This window comes from Choloepus didactylus, chromosome 17, assembly GCF_015220235.1.
Source record: "Choloepus didactylus isolate mChoDid1 chromosome 17, mChoDid1.pri, whole genome shotgun sequence".
NCBI classification, from domain to species: domain Eukaryota; kingdom Metazoa; phylum Chordata; class Mammalia; order Pilosa; family Megalonychidae; genus Choloepus; species Choloepus didactylus.
In genome coordinates, this window is record NC_051323.1 from 17,280,362 (window position 1) to 17,300,332 (window position 19,971).

The 19,971-nt window shown below is 48.1% G+C and overlaps 2 protein-coding genes across 4 annotated transcripts in view; one reads left to right on the forward strand and one right to left on the reverse strand.

The window, feature by feature from the left end:
- LOC119512563 (meiosis 1 associated protein) overlaps nt 1–16,185 on the forward strand; it is a 107,437-nt gene extending 91,252 nt beyond the window's left edge. For all 3 annotated transcript variants that reach the window (XM_037807311.1, XM_037807312.1, XM_037807313.1), the window contains 3 exons: nt 12,865–13,071; nt 14,706–14,852; nt 15,739–16,185. In XM_037807311.1, coding sequence (XP_037663239.1) covers nt 12,865–13,071; nt 14,706–14,852; nt 15,739–15,900 — 516 coding nt within the window. In that variant the 3' untranslated portion in view covers nt 15,901–16,185. The remainder of the gene's footprint in view (nt 1–12,864; nt 13,072–14,705; nt 14,853–15,738) is intronic.
- Nucleotides 16,186–16,544: 359 nt separating this feature from the next.
- Nucleotides 16,545–19,959, reverse strand: DOK1 (docking protein 1). Its single transcript, XM_037806773.1, has 5 exons — nt 19,303–19,959; nt 18,657–18,956; nt 18,370–18,463; nt 17,980–18,164; nt 16,545–17,742 (listed from the first exon to the last, which is right to left on the reverse strand). The coding sequence occupies exons 1-5, from the start codon at nt 19,360–19,362 to the stop codon at nt 16,927–16,929; spliced, it is 1,455 nt and encodes a 484-aa protein (XP_037662701.1). The 5' UTR covers nt 19,363–19,959; the 3' UTR covers nt 16,545–16,926.
- Between the last annotated feature and the right edge of the window lie 12 nt (nt 19,960–19,971).

Consider the following 19,971-nt stretch of genomic DNA (forward strand, 5'->3'; position numbering starts at 1 on the left):
GCTTCCCTGGATCCCTCAAACAACTATTCTCCCATTCCAGGTACTGTACTCAAGGAGGGGCCCAGGTTTCTGACCCTTTAAGAAACCCCAAATTCCCCATTGTCTCCCCAGTTTCAGGTAAGCTACCGCCCTCCTCCTCAGGTAGGGTATTTCCACTTCCAACTTTACATCCAGCTAAAAATAGGCTCTGCAACACAAGCCTTGATGAGGGGCTGTCTTCCAACCCCTCTGTCTTTATCTCTCAAACTCAACCACTTTATTGGGACAGAACAGGAAAAACATCTCTTATGCTTGCCGGATTCCTATAGCACAAGAACTAAGTAAGCACAATTCATGGCTCAGTTAATTACCCTGCTACTCTTTTCCCCTTTGTAAATCTTTGCACCCAAAAAGGAAATCTACTTCCTACTTCAGTGTTTCCCCCAAGGATGTGAAGCTATACCAGTCTTTAACCCAAATAATCAGTTTTCTGGACTGAATTGCATTCCTTAGAGATCGTAATACCCAGATGCGAAGCAGCACCTCATAATGTGTGAGGATAGAATGACTAACCCCATTTTCAAAGGACATGTGAGCCTGGGAAAGGGGCAATTTCCCATTTTGCAGGTGAGTGAGGAAACTCCTCTTGGGGAGTCTCCTTCCACCCAAGACTGGCTCCTTCTGACCCAAGGGCTTCGCCCCTACTCAGGCAGAGTTCTCCTCTGAGTCTGGAGAAAGCTCTGTAGGCATTAAACAATGGATAGAGGCAGATGGAAAGAGAGAATGAAGGGAGAATGCAGCTAGCCCTGTGAGGAGTTCCTCTGGGCTAGTAATGTGACCTGGTTCCCCAACCTAGATTTCCAACCACTTCCTTTACACTTCTCCCTAAATTTCTGACCCTAACTCCCCCTCCCCCCAAATTTAAATGAGATCTGCTGCTGCTCACATTTTGGAGCAACGAAAAGCCTGCTGGGATTTTGATAGGGATTGTATTGAATCTCTAGATCAATTTGGTGAGAATTAACATTTTAACAATATTTAATCTTCCAATCCATGAACATGGATTTGGTTATGTCTTTAATTTTTTTCAACATGTTTTATAGTTTTCAGTGTACTAGCATGGTACTTCTTTTGTTAAATTTATTCCTATGTATATTATTCTTTATTATGTTTTGGAAATGGTATTGTTTTTTCATTTCACTTTATGATTTTTCATTGTTAGTGTGTAGAAATACAGTTGATTTTGTATTCTTTAACCCTGCAACCTTGCTGAACTTGTTTATTAGTTCTAATAGCTTTTAGTAGTTTCCTTATGATTTTCTATATACAAGATCATGTCATCTGTGAATAAAGATAGTTTTACTTCTTCCTTTCCAATCTGGATGCCTTTTATTTCTTTTGTCTTGACTTGCCCTGCCTAGAATCTCCAGTAAAATGTTCTAAAAAAAGTGGTGACAACAGACATCCTTATTTGCTCCTGATCTTGGGAGAAAGCATCCAGTCTTTTGCCATTAAGTTTGAGGTTATCTAGGGTTTTTGTAGAGGCCTTCAGCAAATTGAGGAATTTCCCTATTGTACCTAGTTCATTGAGTGTTTTTATCATGCAGAGGTATTTAATTTTGTCCAATGTTTTCCTGTGTCTTTTGAGATGATCCTATGGTTTTTCTCCTTTATTTTATGAATATAGTATATTACAGTGATTGATTTTTGGACATTAAACCAACCTTGCATTCCCAGAATAAATCCCACTTAGTTGTGGCATATAATCCTTTTTATATGGTGCTGGATTTGGTTTGCTAGTATTTTGTTAAGAATTTTTGAATCTATATCCACAAACAATATTGATCTGTACTTTTCCTGGGATGCAAAATATGGCCTATTCTGCAACATTCCCCCTGTTCTTATCACTCCTAATTTCCAGGCCCAGTAGAAAGAAATCTAAGCTAAAGCCACACCTCCTCCATCTTTTCTGCACTCAGCCCTTCCCCCTATAGCTGCCTGCACTGGTTTGTTGTTACAACTTTAATTTGCTACTTCACTTTCTACTATTTCTGATGGTTTTTCTTTTTGTAAGTATAATTTAACCAACTTGATAGATTACTGAATTATCTTTAAGGTGGGAACTGTCCCTATACCTAATAACATCTGTGTTAAAATAAAGGTAATTTTGTAATCAGGGTGTCCCAGAGGGAGAGTGTTGAGTAAACTATGCTTCATTTCCTTATCCTGGTCTGTTGAAGCTGATTTTAAGAGTTTCAGATGAGGGTGTTGGGAGTTAAGACAGGTGAGATGGCCTTCCTATTAATTAGAGTTCCTATGCCCTTGTTTCCAATTATCAGGTCTATTTTGCCTGAAGATGTGACCCGGAAAAGGGTTTTCTGAGGCAGCCCGAGCAGTTACACGGAAAGGCACTTTGCTTTCTTAGAGGGCAAAGGGCATGTGTGTGTGTGTTGGGTGGAGGGAGGCTGCTGTTTTCCAGAAGTTTTAGGGAGTTGTTTTGTTTTGTTTTGTTTTCCTAATGCCCAGGTTGTTTACAGTAATTACAAGTACTAACCCTGAATCCTAGTGCCTAGAGTATTGTTTGGGGGCTTATTTAGCTACTATTTTACCTTGGGAGAATTTCTTTTTTTCAGTTTTCTTTTTCTTTCTTTCTTTTTTGTTTTAAATAGTTTTGTCTGTCTAGATTTCTACCTGACCTTCACCAGCAGTCCTGTAAATTAATTGGCAAAGGTCGGAGTATCCGGGCTCATAAGTGTGAATGACAAGATTGAATTCTTTGTTAAACTCACTGAGTGTCCTGTAGGATTTGGAAAATCCTGTCAATATATAGGAGGGGAGCTGGTCAAGCCAGGACATAGAGGGGAAAACAGGAGGAGTTTAAAGAGATCCAGAGGCTTGGCTTCCCCCCAGGAGTGCTAATTTATATATGTGTGTGTGTGTGTGTGTGTAAGCAATTTGAATAGAGCTCTCTTAAGAATTTTTATTTGTTAATTTGGCATTACTATCCAGAGGTAGGAAAATATATATGAAACAGACAGACATAAATAGAAAGACACACAAAAAGTACAGAAACAGAGAAATATAAAACTTACCAGTTTGTACCATAATTTTATACTCTATCCTACAAATTATTTTGATACCAAACAAAAAAGGTTGTACATATAGGATTTTATCCCATGTTTCTTCTCTTTTGTATAATATAAGCCTAATTTTTAATATAGCATATGTATCTATAGATCATTTTCAGGTCATTTTCCTCCTGATTCTAAATCATATTGAAGCCAAACAGTGTTGTAGAAATAAACCATTTTTTTGTCTTTTTATAGGCTTGTAACTAAAATCTTTCCAATTTTTCAAAATACAGCTGAAAGGGCTACATTGAAGAATGCTATTAAAATTAGAATGTCCCATTTCAAAAAGTTTTAGTGATTAGTAACCAATTAGGAACAACTGAACAATGCAAGTGCCATAAAAATACAAATTAACAATTTAAACAGACAATGTATATCTATTACAAAAATATACCCAGTATTCCAAGATTCGTATGGAAGGAGCAGTTGTCAGAGCAAGAGAGATCATCTAGAAGCAGAACCTAGGGCCTCGCACCCTGGTCCGGGGGCCTCAAACCCTGGTACTGTCTTCCTGATCTATTTTTGCCTTGATGACCTACTCACCCAGTCAGACATCCGGACCTGAAACTATTTCTCCCTTTGAAGCTTCAAGGCACCGATGACTCTGAGGCACTAGCAGGGCAGGACAAACCCGGTCACTGAGCCTCTAGACTCACAGGTCTAGGCAGCCACAAAGACTCGATTACCATGTGCACTTGTCCAGATGGGGCTCCAGAACTTCGGGCAGTCAGACTCCATATGGACCTCCTGGTCCCACCAGAGTCCCCCAATTGATGCCAATCAATGTGAGGATTCTCTGCCCAATAAGCATAACAGCTAATCTGTGACATCAGGGTTCAAAGGGAGAAAGTTTTAATGCAAAGCATAGAGCAAGGAGAACTGGAGGTCTCAGATCTGTCTCCCCAAACTGTAGTAATTCTAAGAGTTCTGTAGTATTCAAAGGCAAGCAGATTTAGGATAATGAGTATATTGATTAGAGATAGTCTAATTATTGATCATGTGCAGATTGATTACATACCTAGTCAAAGACATATGTAAGAAAATGGAAGCTTTAACATGATGGGCATGGTTTTTAGTAGTATGATGAGGTCTAGGTCACCTATAGTTTAAGGTTTAAGCTACTGCTCATGTCATGCTGGCCAATTTTGGTTAGAATAGCTTTGTATAGTAAGATAGCTTGGGATTTGGGGTGGGTTAGTTCTGAGCTGACTCAAATTCCTTCATTGATAAACATTAGAGGTGTCTGCGATCACTAGACTTCAAAGTTGTAAAACAAGATAAGGGGGTACAAGTGGGGCCAGTCATGAGTTATCCTGAGGCTTTATTGTTACAAGGTAAAGATTATATAGTTACACAATAGAGCATCACTATCAAAGATCAAAGCTTCTGGGTTACAGTTCAGTGAGTTTCAGTAGTTTCAGGTATTTACTGTTGGCTATTCTACAATATACTGGAAAGTAAAAAGGCATCTATGTAATGATTCAGTAACTATCATCATTTGTTAACTCTTAATTCTTGGTTACAGTCTTGGGGGACCCCCAATACATAAGTTTATTCTGATTTTTTATTTCTTCTTGTGTCAGTTTCAGCAGTTTGTGTCTTTTTAGGAATTTGTCCATTTCTTCTAGGTTATCTAATTTGCTGTCATACAATTACTCATAGTACTGCCTTATAATCCTTTTTATTTCTGTAAAGTCAATAATGATGTACCTCTTTTATTTCTAAGTTTCATAACTTGAAAATTCTCACTTCTTTTTGATGAGTTTAGCTAAAGTTTTGTCAAATTGGTGTTCTTTTCAAAGATCCAACTTTTGGTTTCATTGATTTTCTCTTATTGTTTTCCTGTAGTGTTGTGGTAGATTGAATTTTGTACCCCAGTTTGGACATGTTCTTGCTATTGGTCCACATTCTGGTGGATATGGGCCCATTGTAAATAAGATCCCTTCAAGATGTTTCTTAAGTCAAGGTGTGGCCCAATTGAGTCAGGTTGGACTTTAATCCAGGTTACCGCAGTCCTTTTCAGGCAGAGTGAAGTGAGATGGAGAGAGAAGTTGGAGAGGCAGTCACGTGCATCGCCATTGGCAGAAAAGCCAAGGACCAGGGATCCCCGGCAGTCAGCCCCAGAATGCTACAGTCTTCTGGGAGAAAGCATCACCTTGCTGATGCTTCAATTTTGGACTTCTCCTAGCCTTAAAACCATGAACCAATGAATTCCTGTTGTTTAAACCAACCCATTGCATGCTATCTGTTTTAGCAGCCAGGAAACTAAAACAACTCTATTCCATTTATTTTAGCTCTAGACTTTATTATTTCCTTCCTTCTGCTTTCTTTGGGTTTAGTTTGCTCTTGTTTTTCTAGTTTCTTAAGGTAGAAGTTTAGATTATTGATTTGAGGTCTTTCTTCTTTTTTAATATAGGAGTTTACAGCTATAAATTTCCCTTTAACCATTGCTCTTATTCTATTCCCTAAGTCTTTGGTGTGTTGTGTTTTCATTGTCATTCATCTTAATGTATCTTCTCATTTCCCTTGTGATTTCTCCTTTAACTCATTGATTATTTGGGAGTATGTTGTTTAACTTCCTCATATTTGTGAATTTCCAAAATTTCTTTTTGCTATTTCTGATTTCATTCCATTGAAGCAAGAGAAGATACTCAGGATGATTTCCGTCCTTTTAAATGTACTGAGGTTTGTCTTACAGCTTTAGCTGAAGAAGTTCCATGTGCACTTGAGGAGAACATGAATTCTGCTGTTGCTGGGTTTGGGATCCCTTTTACCATTTTCCCTGGGTCCCTTCTGTGGGAGCCAGTGTGCAAGTAGTGGAGCAGTGGACATTGCAGTTTTTTTCTTCTCCTCTCATGTCCTGCCTTTCTGATTGAGAGAAGCAAATGCCAAATTAACCTAATATCTTCCTGATGCCCTTCCAGTTTCCAAAGATCCCCAAGTATGTGTAGCTTCTCCATAACTAGCTATGGGTTCTCTTCCTGGAGTATTATGCCATGAAATGTGTCTCTCCCCTAAAATCAAAACAAAATGGGTGCTGTTGCTCTTACCTGCTCTCAGCAGCTGCTTCTGAAGCTTCCTCACTCAGCAGTTGGTCAGTGCTTCTTAAGCACATCATGAACTCGGTCCCAGGCCTTTGTATTGATAGCAGACCAAGGAAGTGCTGGTTTGGTGAGATTAGCACTTTCACCAGCTATAATAAATCCCCATGTGCCCTCACTGGCCAGGCCAGGCTAGTGTCACCAAAACTGTTCATTCTACTCCTGTCTCCCACACCCGGAAGTGAGTAACCACAACCTCTTCCTTCCCTGTGGTATCCGTAAAGGATCCATTTGGCTGCCACTAACAGAAAACCTATCCAACTGAAACTTGAATAATTAAGAATTTATTTTTCTCATGTAATAAGTAGTCTGGGAACAGAAAATTCCAGGGCTGATGAAGTTGATCAGGGATTCCATCAAAGACCCAGGCTCTCCCCAGTGTTCCACTCCAGCATCCATAGTAGGAAGACCTCATCAATATGCTTATTGCTCATGGTCACAAATAGCTGTTGCCTCTTAAGACCAAGTTCTGTCATAGGGGTAGGGTACAGAGACAAAAGGCATGCCAGCATATTGAAAAGATTTTCCAGAAGCCCCACCCAGCATATGCCTCGTTATTTAAATCTGGGTTATGCAATCACCCCAGACCAATCACTGAACGACAGCAAAATGGCTAGGGAGAGGGAGTGGAGACGGGGAATAAGGGATGGTCAGTGGCTGACACACCTTCCTTTACAACTTTAATAATTAGAAGTTAGGTCAGGAGAGGGGAGAGGGAGTTTAGTCAGGCACAATCCTGCTCTGTTTACACCTTTTCTAAACAGGATTAATCGCTGCTTCCTAAAGTCCAGCCCCTTCTGTAGCAAAGTCTCTAACCACAGTGTAAACACAGACAGACACCTTTTCATCTGCTACTGGTTAGTTCAGCATCTAACCCATACTAAGTTTCTTTAGGGTTAGCAAAAATGTATTCTAAAGTACTCAACGGACTCTACTGTCATTAAGCATTGTTCAATCTGAGGACTCCAAAGGCTGGTCTTCTGAGACACCCTCAGCCTCTACTTTTTTCAGCCTCAGAAACCTACTATGGCAGGTGTTCTGGTTTGCTAATGCTGCCATTATGCAAAATACTCAAAATGGATTGGCTTTTATAAAGGGGATTTATTAAGTTACAAAGTTACAGTCCTAAGGCCATAAAAGTGTCCAAACTAAGGCATCAACAAGAGGATAACTTCACTGAAGAACGGCCGATGGCATGTGGAACACCTCTGTCAACTGGGAAAGCACATGGCAGGTTCTGCTGGTCCTTTGCTCCTGGGTTGCATTTCAAAATGACTTTCTCCAAAATGTCTCTGGGTTTCTCTTAGCTCCTCTCTCTCAGCTCCTGTGCTTTCTTGCTGCTTCCTCCCAGGGCATTTCTAAGCATCTGGGGGTCCTCTCTTAACTTCTCTGAGACAAACTATGGGCTTCATCTCTTAGCTTAGCATCTCCAAACATCCTTCTGTCTGCGTCTCTAAACATCTCTAAGCATCAGCCAGCATCTGGGTCTGTGTTGGCTCTTAGCTTCTCTCTTAAATACTCCAATGAACTAATCAAGACCCACCCTGAATGGGCAGGGGCCACGCCTCCATGGAAATAATTGAATTGGAGGTTCCACCCTAATCAACCGACTAATCAGTCTGCCCCCACATGATTGTTTTAAAGAATATGGCTTTTCTGGGGGACATGATATATCAAAACCAGCACATTCCACCCGCCGGATCCCAAAAAGACATGTTCTTTCCAAATGCAAAAAGACATTCATTCCATCACAATATAGATAAGTAAGTACAAAGTCCTAACATTCGCCTCTGGCTGTGGACCTGTGGAACTCAGAAGTTATCTGCTTCCAATATACAAAGGAGGGACAGTCATAGGATAAATGTTCCCATTGCCATAGGGAGAAATTGAAATGAAAACAAGGTTCAAAGGTCTGAAACAGTTCCTAAAACCTGCAGGGCAAACTTCATTAGATTTCAAAGTCTGAGAATCATTTATAGAACCAGGTTTTGTCCTTGGGGTTGAGAGAGCAGGACTGCAATCCTTTCCAATAGTCTTCGCGGCAGCCTTTTTCTCTCTAAATGCTGGGGTGAGTGCTCCACCATATACACACATTTGGGGAAACCACACACAGGCTCTCTTTCATCTCCAGGGCACATACTTAACACCTTCAGAACAGTGAAATGGTGGCCAGGCTCTCCCAATCCCCAGGGAATGTGCTCCACCCTCTCTGAGGCCTGGGGTGGCAGAATCTTCCTGAGCATTGAGGCAGAAGGCCCGCCCTCTGCCTCCGGGGCAAACTCACCCTGTCCAGGTGCATGGGTTGCTCTGCTCTCCTTGCCTGAGATTTCTTGGCTTCAGACCTTGGCTTCCATGTTTCTGCCTTCTCTGAAGAAATTTTTCCTTCAATCTGTCCCTTTTCTGTCCCTTTTAGTCCAGACTTGCAGTAACCACTGCCGTTTATACAGATCTCGCAAAAAATCTGTTGGCTTGGCACGCAGCAAATGGGTCAAAACCATCAGACAATAAGACTTTCCACAGTTCCTTTCTGGATAGTTTCATCTCCAATCCTGTCTTGTACTGAAATGGCTGGCTGGTTCCAGGTTTTGTTAAATCCTCACAATGGGCTGTAGCCTCTGGGGTTTTACTTTCTGGAAGCCCAGAATCTTCCAAACCACAATTTCTGGTTTCTTTGTACCTAAGAGTTCAGTTCTCAGCTTATCTCTTTCCTCTCACATTTTACTATAAGCTGCAAGAAGCCAGGCTGCATTTTCCATATTTAGCTTGGAGATCTCTTCAGCTAAGTATTCCAGCTCATTGCTTTCAAATTCTGCCTTCCATCCAACACCAGGACTCAATTTTGCCAAATTCTCCACGACTTTCAAACAAGGATCACCTTCCTTCCAGTTTGCAACAACACATTGATCATTCCTGTCTAAGGCCTCATAGGAAGCATCTTTAGAGTCCGTATTTCTACCAACAGTCTTTTCAAAGCAATCTAGGCCTTTTCTATCAAGTACCTTGTAGTTCTTCCAGAATCTTCCCCTTATCCATTTAAAAAGCCATTCCAACATGTTTGGTATTTGCAAACTCAGCAGCACCCCACTTCTCTGGTATGTTTCTCTCTAAGGGCGTTTCTCTCTAAGCATCTGGGGGTCCTCTCTTAGCTTCTCCTAGACAAACTCTGGGCTTCATCTCTTAGCTTAGCATCTCCAAACATTCTTCTGTCTGCATCTCTAAGCATCAGCCAGCATCTGGGTCTGCATCAGCTCTTAGCTTCTCTCTTAAATACTCCAGTGAACTAATCAAGACCCACCGTGCACAGGCAGGGGCCACACCTCCATGGAAATAATTGAATCAGAGGCTCCGTCCTAATCAACAGACTAATCAATCTGCCCCCACAAGATTGGATTAAAGAATATGGCTTTTCTACGGGACATAATATATCCAAACCCGCACAGCAGATAACCATTTCCATGAGAGGTACAACTGCCTGTCCCAACAGATCAGCCCATGACTTGGGTGACATGAGGAAGCTTGGAGCCTGGACTTCAACTCTTTGGTGCCATTAATCACTGTCCAAGAAGAAGTTAGAAGCTCGGAGTCCTAAATAGGGCCTTAACGTTCAACTTCCTTCCCCTCGCTTCCTCAGAATGCTTCTGGGAATTGCAGATAAATTAATATCTTCATCAAACTCTAATAAGGATGCATTTGCCCTTGTCATCCTCTCTGTAAACCAGCCAAGACGTTTTAAAGAATTCTGTAAGACTCTGTTCAATCTCTTCTCAGTTCTCTGATAGTCCCCATATCAGCAATGGCTTTTGAGAGATCTCACTCATTTCTTCACATCACATTCTCTAACAGAATCTTGGCTATTGCCCCAAAATCAATAGACTCAAATTCTAGGGGTTATAATTTTTCTTTGTGCAGCATTCAAGCATTCTTAGCAACCCCACAATGTAGCAAGTTTGGATTTGCTCCGTAACACCGAGGTGTAAGGAATGCCACATTGCCATAGTTTTCTAAAGCACATCGAACTGCCTCCAAGCCCCCAATGACTTGTCAGAGTGACAAGATATTCCATTCTCAGTCAGGTCTTCATAGGGTGAACAACTGTCCCAGTTTGCCCAGGACTGAGGGTTCCCTGTGATACGGGGCCTTCAGTGTTAAATCCAGACAGTCCCAGGTGAACCAGAACAGTTGATCATCCTAAATTTTGGACAATCATTAGTTTACAAACCTCCCCCTTACTAGATTATAAACACTAAGAGGGCAAGCAATGTGTCTAATGAATTTCTACATACCTACACTTAGTGCTTGAGGCATAATAGGCGTTCAATAATTTTTTAAATAAATAAACAAATTAAAGCACAAATTGATGCATGAACCAGGGTAAAAACAGAAGAAGTTAAAAAAAAAAAAAAAAAAATCCAAGGCCTAAGCCCTATCAGAAGTTATTTGAGCCCAATGAAATCAGTTAAACTTGCAACTTCCTGGTTATCCCTTCCTGTTTAAAAAGGTCATGTACTCTGAGCAGGGGTACATTCCCCTAAGCACACATTCACCATGATTTCTATATTATTTATTTCCAATTTGATGGGTTTGGTAAGCATCAGGCCTTCTTGCATCACATTTTAAAATGTGTTTTTCCAGAAGACAGCACATCTCCAGATGTAAGCAGAATGTTAGGAAAGCATGAACTTCTGAAGGTACACATAAAGTTCTTAACACAGATCCTGGCACCTGGCAAGCATTCTATTAGTGTTTGTGGTCATGATTATGATTGTGATTAATTTTCCCACGCCCAAACCACCTGCCCCCATACACCCAAACATTTCAGTAAGGCTTCTCTGCACCTTCAGAGTTGTCAGTCAATTCCTGCCCCACAAAATGTTGCCCGATCACAGAGGCACACATCTCTCCTTCCTGGGGACATTAACAGGTTGGCTACCACCTGCCAGTGCCCACCAAACCTCCTCAGAGTTGGGTGCTGCCCAGAGTGATGATGTGGGGCCTTACTGTGTCCTTTTCCACTTGTCCCCCATAAGACACTGATATTCCTCTACCCCTTAAGATCATTTTTTTCCCTTTTTGTCTTTCCTCTTGCTTCTACCAACCTTACGGATAAGCTAGAGTGTGTAGAGCTAGTGTGTTTTCTTTCATCTTGTGGGGAGACTGTTATGTTTGCACCAGGTGTTAACCAATGATCAGTTCAAGCAAAAAGGCATAATTCACAGATGATTTTAACAGTTCTGACTCCACATTTCCTGGAGTTTTGCGGTTTTCCCGAAAAAACTGCCACAGAAAATTGCTTCATTTCCATGCCTAGCTTAAAAGGGCGTGCCTAGAAAAAACTGCTTTTCAGTCTGTTTGTTCCTTCCCCTCACCCATGAGGCTAACCTCTGTACTCGCCATGGCACGTGGTGAAGTGTTGCCCCTCTGTTCTGCAGTACCCTTCACCCAGAGTGATTCTGACCCTGCTTTTTATTGTTTGTTTTTGTTGGCTAAAGCTATCAGAATGCAATATACCAGAAATGGATTGGCTTTTACAATGGGGACTTATTAACTTACAATTTACAATTCTTAGGCCTTGAAAATGTCCCAACCTAAGGCATCAACAGGATGATACCTGGACTCTGAAGACAGGCTGCCAGCATCCAGGACATGTCTGTCACATGGGAAGGCACATGGCCAGGATCTCCTGGTCCTTCTCTCCTGAGTTTCGTTGCTTTCAGCTTCTGGCTTCAGTGGCTTCCTCTCTGTTTTCTGTGGGTGCTCTCAGTTTCTCTGGGGCCTTTCTCTGAACTTCTCTGGGGCTTGTTCTGTGAGCTTCTCTTAATTTCATCTCTTCCGACTGCTAAAATCATCACTTCTCCTTTTAAAGCCTTTAACTGGATGAAAGGTCTCTCATTGCTGAAGGCGATCTTCTCAGTTGATTACACATGTGATGAGCCATAGATACAATCGTCTTACTGATGATTTAAGTCCATGAAATGTCCTCAGAGTAACAGTTAGGCCAGTGCTTGCTTGACCAGATAACTGGGCACCATTACGGGCCAAGTTGACCTGAGCCTAACTATCACATGGTGTGACTGGCTAAGCTGATCTCAGGGGCCCTGCCCCCTCACCCCACCCCTCACCCCACCTCCTTGTTGTACCGGAGTTGTCCTCTCCCTGCTCCCTCCTTCTCCTCTCAACTCACAGGCTGCTTCAAGCATCTTCCCCTTGGGGCATCAGGAATATTCTCGAATCAGCCCACTCTAAGCCCAGTTGTTAGCCATACAGCCAGACTTTATCACTCACAAAATAGGACCTGAATTTTCACAGCACCCCATACAAGTTTCTGTTTCATGTATAACTCTTAAAATTTCACATTTACTATTGAGTAATGTCATAGCCCCCTCCAGAATCAATACCTACGTAAGTTCAAAGGGCGTTTCTTAACTTGTCTCTCCAGTATTAACCCTTTTGTGGTATCCTCCTGACCAGGGAGGAAGAGTAGTGCCTTGTGCCGTCGATGACTCAAGCAGGACATCCCTCCTCTGGAGACAAAGACAAATGGCTCAGCCCTTCCTGACACCCCTGGAGAAAGGCAGTAGCCTCAATTGTGATTGATCCTCAAAAGGTGCCAAGGACTGGAGATGTCCCAGCGTTAATGCATGTCCTTGTTTCAGAAAAGAGAGTGGATGCTGTTGGCCAAAGGGAAGCCCCTGAGCCTAGGACACGACCAGAGAGTCCCTGCCAGCACCTTCTACGTGATCGTGCCGTCCCGCTCCCTCACTCTGCTGGTCAAGGCAGTGGCCACGCGGGAACTGCTGCTGCCCAGCTCCTTCCCCCTGCTAACTGCGGACCCGCCTGAGGACAGCCTTAAGACTGTGGAGGCAAGTAGGACTCAGACCTCACAGACCCAGGGGACAGAGTGGAGAGAAGAAAATGGAGTTTGAGGTTGGATGAGGGAGAGGAATGAACCTATGAGGGGATGGATGGGGCAAAAGAGGGAGAAGTGGGTCCAAAGGGAGTGATAAGAGGGTCAGAGAAGGAAAAGCCTGGGAACTGAGGCCAGGTAGAAGCAAACGCTTGGCTTAAGGCAGCAGAGATGAAGTAAGAGGGGACTGGCTTAGGGAAAATAAGTTTTAAGAACAGGGAATTGGGAGAGGATGTTGTGGGGAGAGAAGGGTAGTAGGTCCAGGCAAATGATTAGGAATCAGTGCCAGCCTGGAGGAGTGTAAGTCTCACACACACACACACACCTGAAATCTGATTAAAATGAACACCAAGGATAACCATAAAGGGAAAAAGGGAAAGTGCCATGGAAGAGAAACACAAAGGGTACATGGACACACGGGAGGCACTTCCAGCTCCAGGTTATGCCCTTGATTCTCGCTTTGTTTGGTTTCTGCACTGGCTGAATATCCTTCCCCTCCATGCAGAGGAGATTGTAAGGCTAGGAAAGAGAGGTGAGCGCATTTGGGGGGAAAAAGAGAAAGTAAATATAATGGAGGGTAGAGGAAGAAAACAAAAGGAGAAAGGAGAAGAGAAAAGGAGAGGATGAAGAAGCGCCCCTGAATGCGTTTTTGCCTTTCCGTGTGCTGATTTTTGTGCCCCTGAATGTGTGTGTGCTTGAGTCTTACAACAGAGTCGGGGTCCATATGCCTGCGTGCAGCTGTGTGGTGTCCTCAGAGTCTGTTTCTCCGTGCTGTGTGGGTGTGCATGAGTATCCCTGTTTGTGTGCATCTATTTCTGTGGAGGGAAAGACAAGAGGGCGGCCAGTGTAGGAGCCTGGAAAAGGAAGGCTTCAAAATGAGACTGGTGCAAAAGAGGGAGCGGCTCTGAAGGCCACTGTCTCCTCCTCCCCCGCCTCCTCTCTTCCTTGGGTCCGGACTCCGTGTTTCCTCTGCCAGCCTCCCCAGGCAGAGGGCGGGAGGCGCAGCCCTGTGCGGGGAGGACGACAGCCACATCGCTGCTGGGTCGCTGGCTTACGTGCACGGAGGACAGAGCCTGGGATTGTGCTCTCGGCTCGGCGGGCCCGGGGAGGCGGACGGAGGTGGGCACCAGTGGCCGTGGCTCGCTCAGCGTCTCACTTCAGGGCCAGTGATTCCTGGCACAGGATGTTGTGGCCGGAAAACCTGAGTGCTCAGGAATGCTGCGCTGGCGACTCCTTCCGTGGGGCTCACCTCGCAGGCCCAGAACTCTGTGTACTCTCTGCCCGCTGTGTGCGGCTTGCCTTGCGGCCCGAGCCCCCACCGTCCCAGCCGCGCTCGCTGTATCCCTGGGAACCCTCCGAGCCCTGGGACCCGACCCACTTCTGGGGCCAGAGTGCTCCGGATCCCTCGAGGTTGTCCCCACTTCCCCCACCCTGGCCCGAAGCTTACCTCGCAAGCACTCCGACACCCAGTGGGACGCGCATCTGGTTCACAGCCTCCTCCAGCCCCTCACATTCCAGGGTCCCTGCCTGACATTTCAGATTCTATGACCTCAATTTCCCTGGGTGAGGCTCCTCCCCTCTTCTCCTCAGAGCCTGCTGGACTGCCTGGAGCTGGAGCCCACCTACAACCCCTTGCAGGTTTGGAGCCACCTGTACTCCCACCTGAGCAGCACCTTGGCCAAGCCTCAGGGGCAGGGGCGGCTCCACTCCAGCTGGGAGAGTCGGGCCATGAGAAAGGTACAGCTCCCCTCCATCCCTGCCCTCCCTGACTCTCCTTCCTCCCCTTTATGCCCAAACCCCAAGAGGGCCCTCCTCCCTGGTGGAGGGGAGAGCCAGACCCACAGCGGAGGAAGAAAACAGGTGTCCTTTTATACCAAAGGTGTAGGGCGACTTGTCTGCTTGCATATTCACATACGATAATGTTTAGATATTGTAAGTACAGTTTTTATGATAATCCCTTAGTGGTTTGACAGACCATTGACCCACTAAGCGAACTGGCTACACTAGAACCAGAACCCTCTCCTCGAAAGAAGAGGCAGAAGGGAAGGTGGGAGAAGAAATGCCCAAGGGAAGGGAAATTAACATTCCTCGAGCACCATCCCTTTGCCAGGTTCTGTGGTGAGTTTTCACATAGATTGTTCTCACTCCCACAGCATCGCTGCAAGGTAAGGGTTATGCTCATTTCAGATGAGGAAAGTGAGGCTGACCAAGGTTAGTGGCTTGGAGGAAAGGCTCTAGTGATGAGGGTTGAAGTGAGAGTGGAGAGTTCCTTTTATGAGGTCCATATTCTGTAATACTTGGGCTTCCTTTTGCCATTATTAATCTTTTCCTAGTTTCTGAAAAACTCCCATTTTGGTCTCAGCTAAATGAAAGAACAAAAACTGTCACCAGATGTATGGAAGCAGAGTCCGGCATGGTTTAGACCCATCACAAGTCCATGGGTGAGCAAGCTGCAAGCTGGCAAAGAGGGGCCCTCAGCAGGAAACAGGCACTGGGCCAGGACTGCCACTGCAGGGGTGGGATGCATGAAGGAATTAGGCCAGGAGGCCTGGCAGGGAGCAGGACAGGGGTCCTGTCCCCTCTGTCTCATCTTCAGAGAAGGCTCTGGGTGCTCTCTTTGCAGGCTGGGCAGTTGCAGACCAATCGAGTTCGAGCTACAGTGGCCCCCCTACCTATGACTCCAGCCCCAGGCAGAGCCCGCAAGATGCCAGCAGCCCAGAAAGCTTCCACAGAAACCTTCTCACTACCTTCCAGCGAGGAAGAGGAGTATCCCTCCAGGCCCTAAGTCTCCTGTGCCAGAGCCCAGCTGCCTGCCAACCCTGTCTGGGCTAAGCCTCACACAATGGCTGCCTGTGGCCAGATGTGCCTTCTACCTACCTGAGCCTCTGTGAGCTTGGGGGTGACTGGGAAATGGTGCCCTCCCCTCCTCTGACCCTCAGAACTGCTTCCGCCCCCCCATCTCAGACCAGGAAGATACCTCACAGCTCTCCCTTTCCAAGCAGGGGCTCTACTTTCCTTTGGACCATTTGATACTGTTAACAGAGACGGAGATTAAACACCATTAAGCCTCTACCGTTGTCAGGAGCATTCCTAACCAAGCATTTCTCCTTGTAGTTCTGTGTAAGCAGGTGGATGAGGTCAGTACCCCATCAGGAAACTGGACCTCAGGAGACAAGGTTTTCAGAGCTCGTGAAAAACAAGTGGGATTGAAATCCAAGCCTCATTCCAATTCCAGTGTCCCCCCACTAGGCCGGCTACACTGCAGTTCCCTCCAGCCTCCAGACAAGTGGTTGGAACTTACACCTAAATGCAGGTCCCAGTGGCCTCTCCTCTGGCCACAGCACCCAACACCTTCCTGGTCCTCCTCCTGGTCCCCTCCACACCCACCCAGCACATGCCGCTGTGTCTCCTCATAGACACACAAACCTCTTAAACCCAAATTGACTTTAATGAGAATCTAACATTTAAAAAAAATCTCTCTCTGGCAAAAAGCAATGCAGGAGTAAGCACAGGCTAGCATCTCTGGAGACCCTCTATTCAGGTCCCTCAAAAGGAGCTACTCTGACCAAGCACCCCTCTCTGGAGTCCCAGTCTAGCAGCTGTCCATTCCTGTGGGGAGGGGGACGTTAGGGGTGCTGATCCCACTCCCCAGCCCATCATCTGTCCTGTTTCTTTGGACTTCTTGGGATGGTCATCCTTTCCTCAGTCCCCTGACCCCTCGGGCCCATCCAGGCCCCTGGTTCCCACTGGTTCTAATAGGTTTCTTGATTACCACGATCCTCCTGTAAACTCCCCAGCCTTGCCCTTCTTCTCATGTGGAGCCCTCCGACTTGACCCCAGTCCTGTGGCTCCCTGCTTTAGAGAGCCCACAGTCCCAGCTCCCTGATGCCCCATTCTTCTGGACCTGGCTGTACAGGGCAGCAACTGATCTGTGGCCTGTGCTGCCACTGCCCGGTTCAGTACCAAGTTCACGGAAGGCCAGGCCCTGGGGCTTAGGCGCTGGGAGGGGCTTGGTGCTCCGAGGGGGTGGCACAGCATAGTCATCGGTGGCAGGGTTGTAGGGGAGCTCGTAGCCCTCCTCCTTCACCCGTCCCTGGCACCACCACGCATCCTTGGGCTCCTGAGGCAGGTCATAAAGGTCGCGGGGAGGGGCTGGGGCTAGGCCCTCAGGTTCGTCATAGATGGGGTCCTCTCTGGGGTCCATCAGCTTGGCCTTCAGCATCTGCTGCTGCGCATGCTCATACAAGTCCCAGTAGAGAGACGGTTTCTTCAACTGTACCCCCTCCCCAGCACGAGCAGGGGTGCTGTCCAGGGGGTCCGAGTATAGGGAGTCCCGGGAAGGGCCTGGAGGAACGCGCAGGGAGTCCACAGGTTCAGCATACAGAGCTGGGGGATCCCCCGGGAGCTCCTGGGGACCAGGAGGGGAAGCCAGCTGCCCTCCTGCCCTCTCCCCTTCACGGGAGTCAGCACTCAGAAGCTCGTGCCCCTGGCTGGCCCTTCCCTGGGCCTTCTGCCGGTGGATGGCGGTCTCAACTGCCTGAAAGATGTCATTTCCCTGTGCCGTCTGGAAGGTGAAGGTTCCAGGGCCGGAGGGGCAGCGGCGGCCGGCCTCAAAAGAGAACATGACCTGAAGAGGGTGTGGAGAGAAGCACACCACCGGAACTTTCAGAGGAGGTGAGTCACAGGGCCTGAAGTAGCTAGAGAATCTAAAAGAAAGAGACCACCTGGAGAGGAAGTGGGGTCAAGGGATAGGCAAGGTAGGGGGATCCCAAGGGGCAGAGCTTCCCATCTTCCTGTTCTGCACCCTCCCATCCACAGCTGGGGGACCCAGGAAGCCCTTCCAAAAGCCCATCACCACCACCACCTTGTCTCGACCGTAGCGACGGAGCAAAGTGTAGGGCCAGGAAAGGAGTGGCTCCAGACTCTGGCTCTGGGCCCTCATGGTCAGGAGAGTCAGCCTCTCAGCCTCGGCCCTCAGCACATAGGGGCCCTGCAGGCCACAGCGCTCGGCTGCCTCAGTCCTCTGCACAGTTACCCAGAACTGGGATCCTGGAAGAAATAGCAATTAGATTAGAGACACACCTGCTCAGGGCCCGGGGTGGAGGGGGTGGGGGAGTGGAGACGGGAAGGGACTTGGGAGCACAGTGTCCAAGCTCTCCTCCTTCCCCCGGGTCCATGAGCCCTCTAATCACCCCTTTCTAAGGGCACCCCTCCTCATTACCCCACCCCTGCTCGGGCTTCTCAAAGCCTCTACCTTCCCAGGTGGGGCTATATAGCGAGTTCTCCAGCATCTCCAAAGCAGAAAGCTTGGGTGGATTCTCGGCGGGCGCCAGAGCCCAGCTGCCTTTCTGTGGTAAAGAAATAGAGAGTGTCCAGGGCCCTACAATCTCCCCAGCGTGCCTCCTGGGGTCTGAGCCAGCCCGAGGTCTCCGAGGCTGGAACCCTCCCACCGCCCCGCCCCACCCCACCCGTATCCCGAGTCGCCCCTTGCGCCCAGAGACGATCGCTCCAGCCCCTCGCCCAGACCCCCGACCCCCTCACCGGAAAGGCATTTTGGCACAGTGTCTGCACCCAGGCGGCGCTGGACGGCGCGTCCGCGGCCAGCAGGTGGGAGCGCTGCGCGGTGTCCACGCGGAAGGCGGCGGCGCCGGGCTCAGGGGGGCTCTCCACGGCCACGGGGGCCACGCTCACACACTCCGCCAGACGGATCACCTTGCAGTCCAAGCGGCGCGAGCTACCCCAGCCACCTCCAGAGCCCGACCCCTTGTGGTCAAAGAACTCGAGCCGGGCTACGCCGTGGGGGCTGGCCGGGTAGAGGACGGCCCAGGTCTTCCTCCACCTCTGCCGGGAGAGCGAGAGACGCTGGCGAGGGAGCCGGCGAGCGCGGGCGGCCGCGGCCCGGAAGGGGTAGGGGAACTGGCTCAGGCTGTCTGGGGGTCTGGGGCTTCCCGAAGGGGAACGAAGTTTCCGAGGAGGTCGCCGCTCCGGCTCCCCAGGAAGAGAGAAGGCGTAGCCCGAGGCCGGCAGACGCTGCCCCCGAGTGTGCAAAGCAACTTCGCGGGAACGTCACGGGACTCTCCAGCTCCCGGCGCCGCGCTCCAACCCGCTGCCCGGCCCCTGCCTCCTTCTGGGCCCACTCGCCCACCTCCAGCCCTGGTGGGGTTCAGCATCCCTTGCCCCCGACTACCTTGGTCCCGAAGCGCTGACTCTGCAAGAAGAGCGGCCCTTCCATCACCGCCTTGTCCATGGCCCCCGGCCGCTCCTTCCGCGCTTCCTGGCCCCGCGGGCGGGAGGCGGGGCGGGAGGCGGGGCGGGGCCGCAGCACCGGGGGCGTTCCCGCGGGGCGCGCGTGGGGCGGAGGGTGGGGAGCCGGGAGGACAGGGGGTCCCCAGGTACGCGGGGCAGCCACGCCACCTCTGGGCCCTCACCCACAGCCCTGGGGGCGCGCACGAGTGGCTCTACCGGGAGAAACTTCGCGGTTTCGGCCTGAGCGCGGGGCCTGCGTGTGACGTCATGAGCCCCCCGTGACATCAGAGTGAAAGACTCGACCTCACCCCGAAAGTGCCCGCGGGCACCTTGGGGCATCGGAGGGGCCATGGGCACTCTCCTGACCTCAGCTTCCCTGCCCGGGTTCGTCCCCAGCCCGGCCGGAGCTCGGCTGTTTACGCTTGGCCAAGCCGGAGCCGTGGGGCAGGGCTGGGGGTTGGAAGGCGTCCCGGAGCCCCGAGCCGAGCCGGGGCCTGTCGGTGGCCCCCGGGCCGCTTGCGTGTCCAGCTCCCTGACCGCAGCTGCTCGGCCTCCAACCGGCGGGAAAAGAAAGCTTCATTGAGCGGGCCGGGAGGATGGGGCGCGGCAG

Coding starts and splice junctions, on each gene's coding strand:
- DOK1 (XM_037806773.1), bottom strand. CDS start 19,362: ATGGACAAGGCGGTGATGGAAGGGCCGCTCTTCTTGCAGAGTCAGCGC. Junction 18,464..18,656: donor TGTGCCAAAATGCCTTTCCG/GTGAGGGGGTCG, acceptor TCTTTACCACAG/AAAGGCAGCTGGGCTCTGGC. Junction 17,743..17,979: donor GTCGCTACGGTCGAGACAAG/GTGGTGGTGGTG, acceptor CACCCTCTTCAG/GTCATGTTCTCTTTTGAGGC.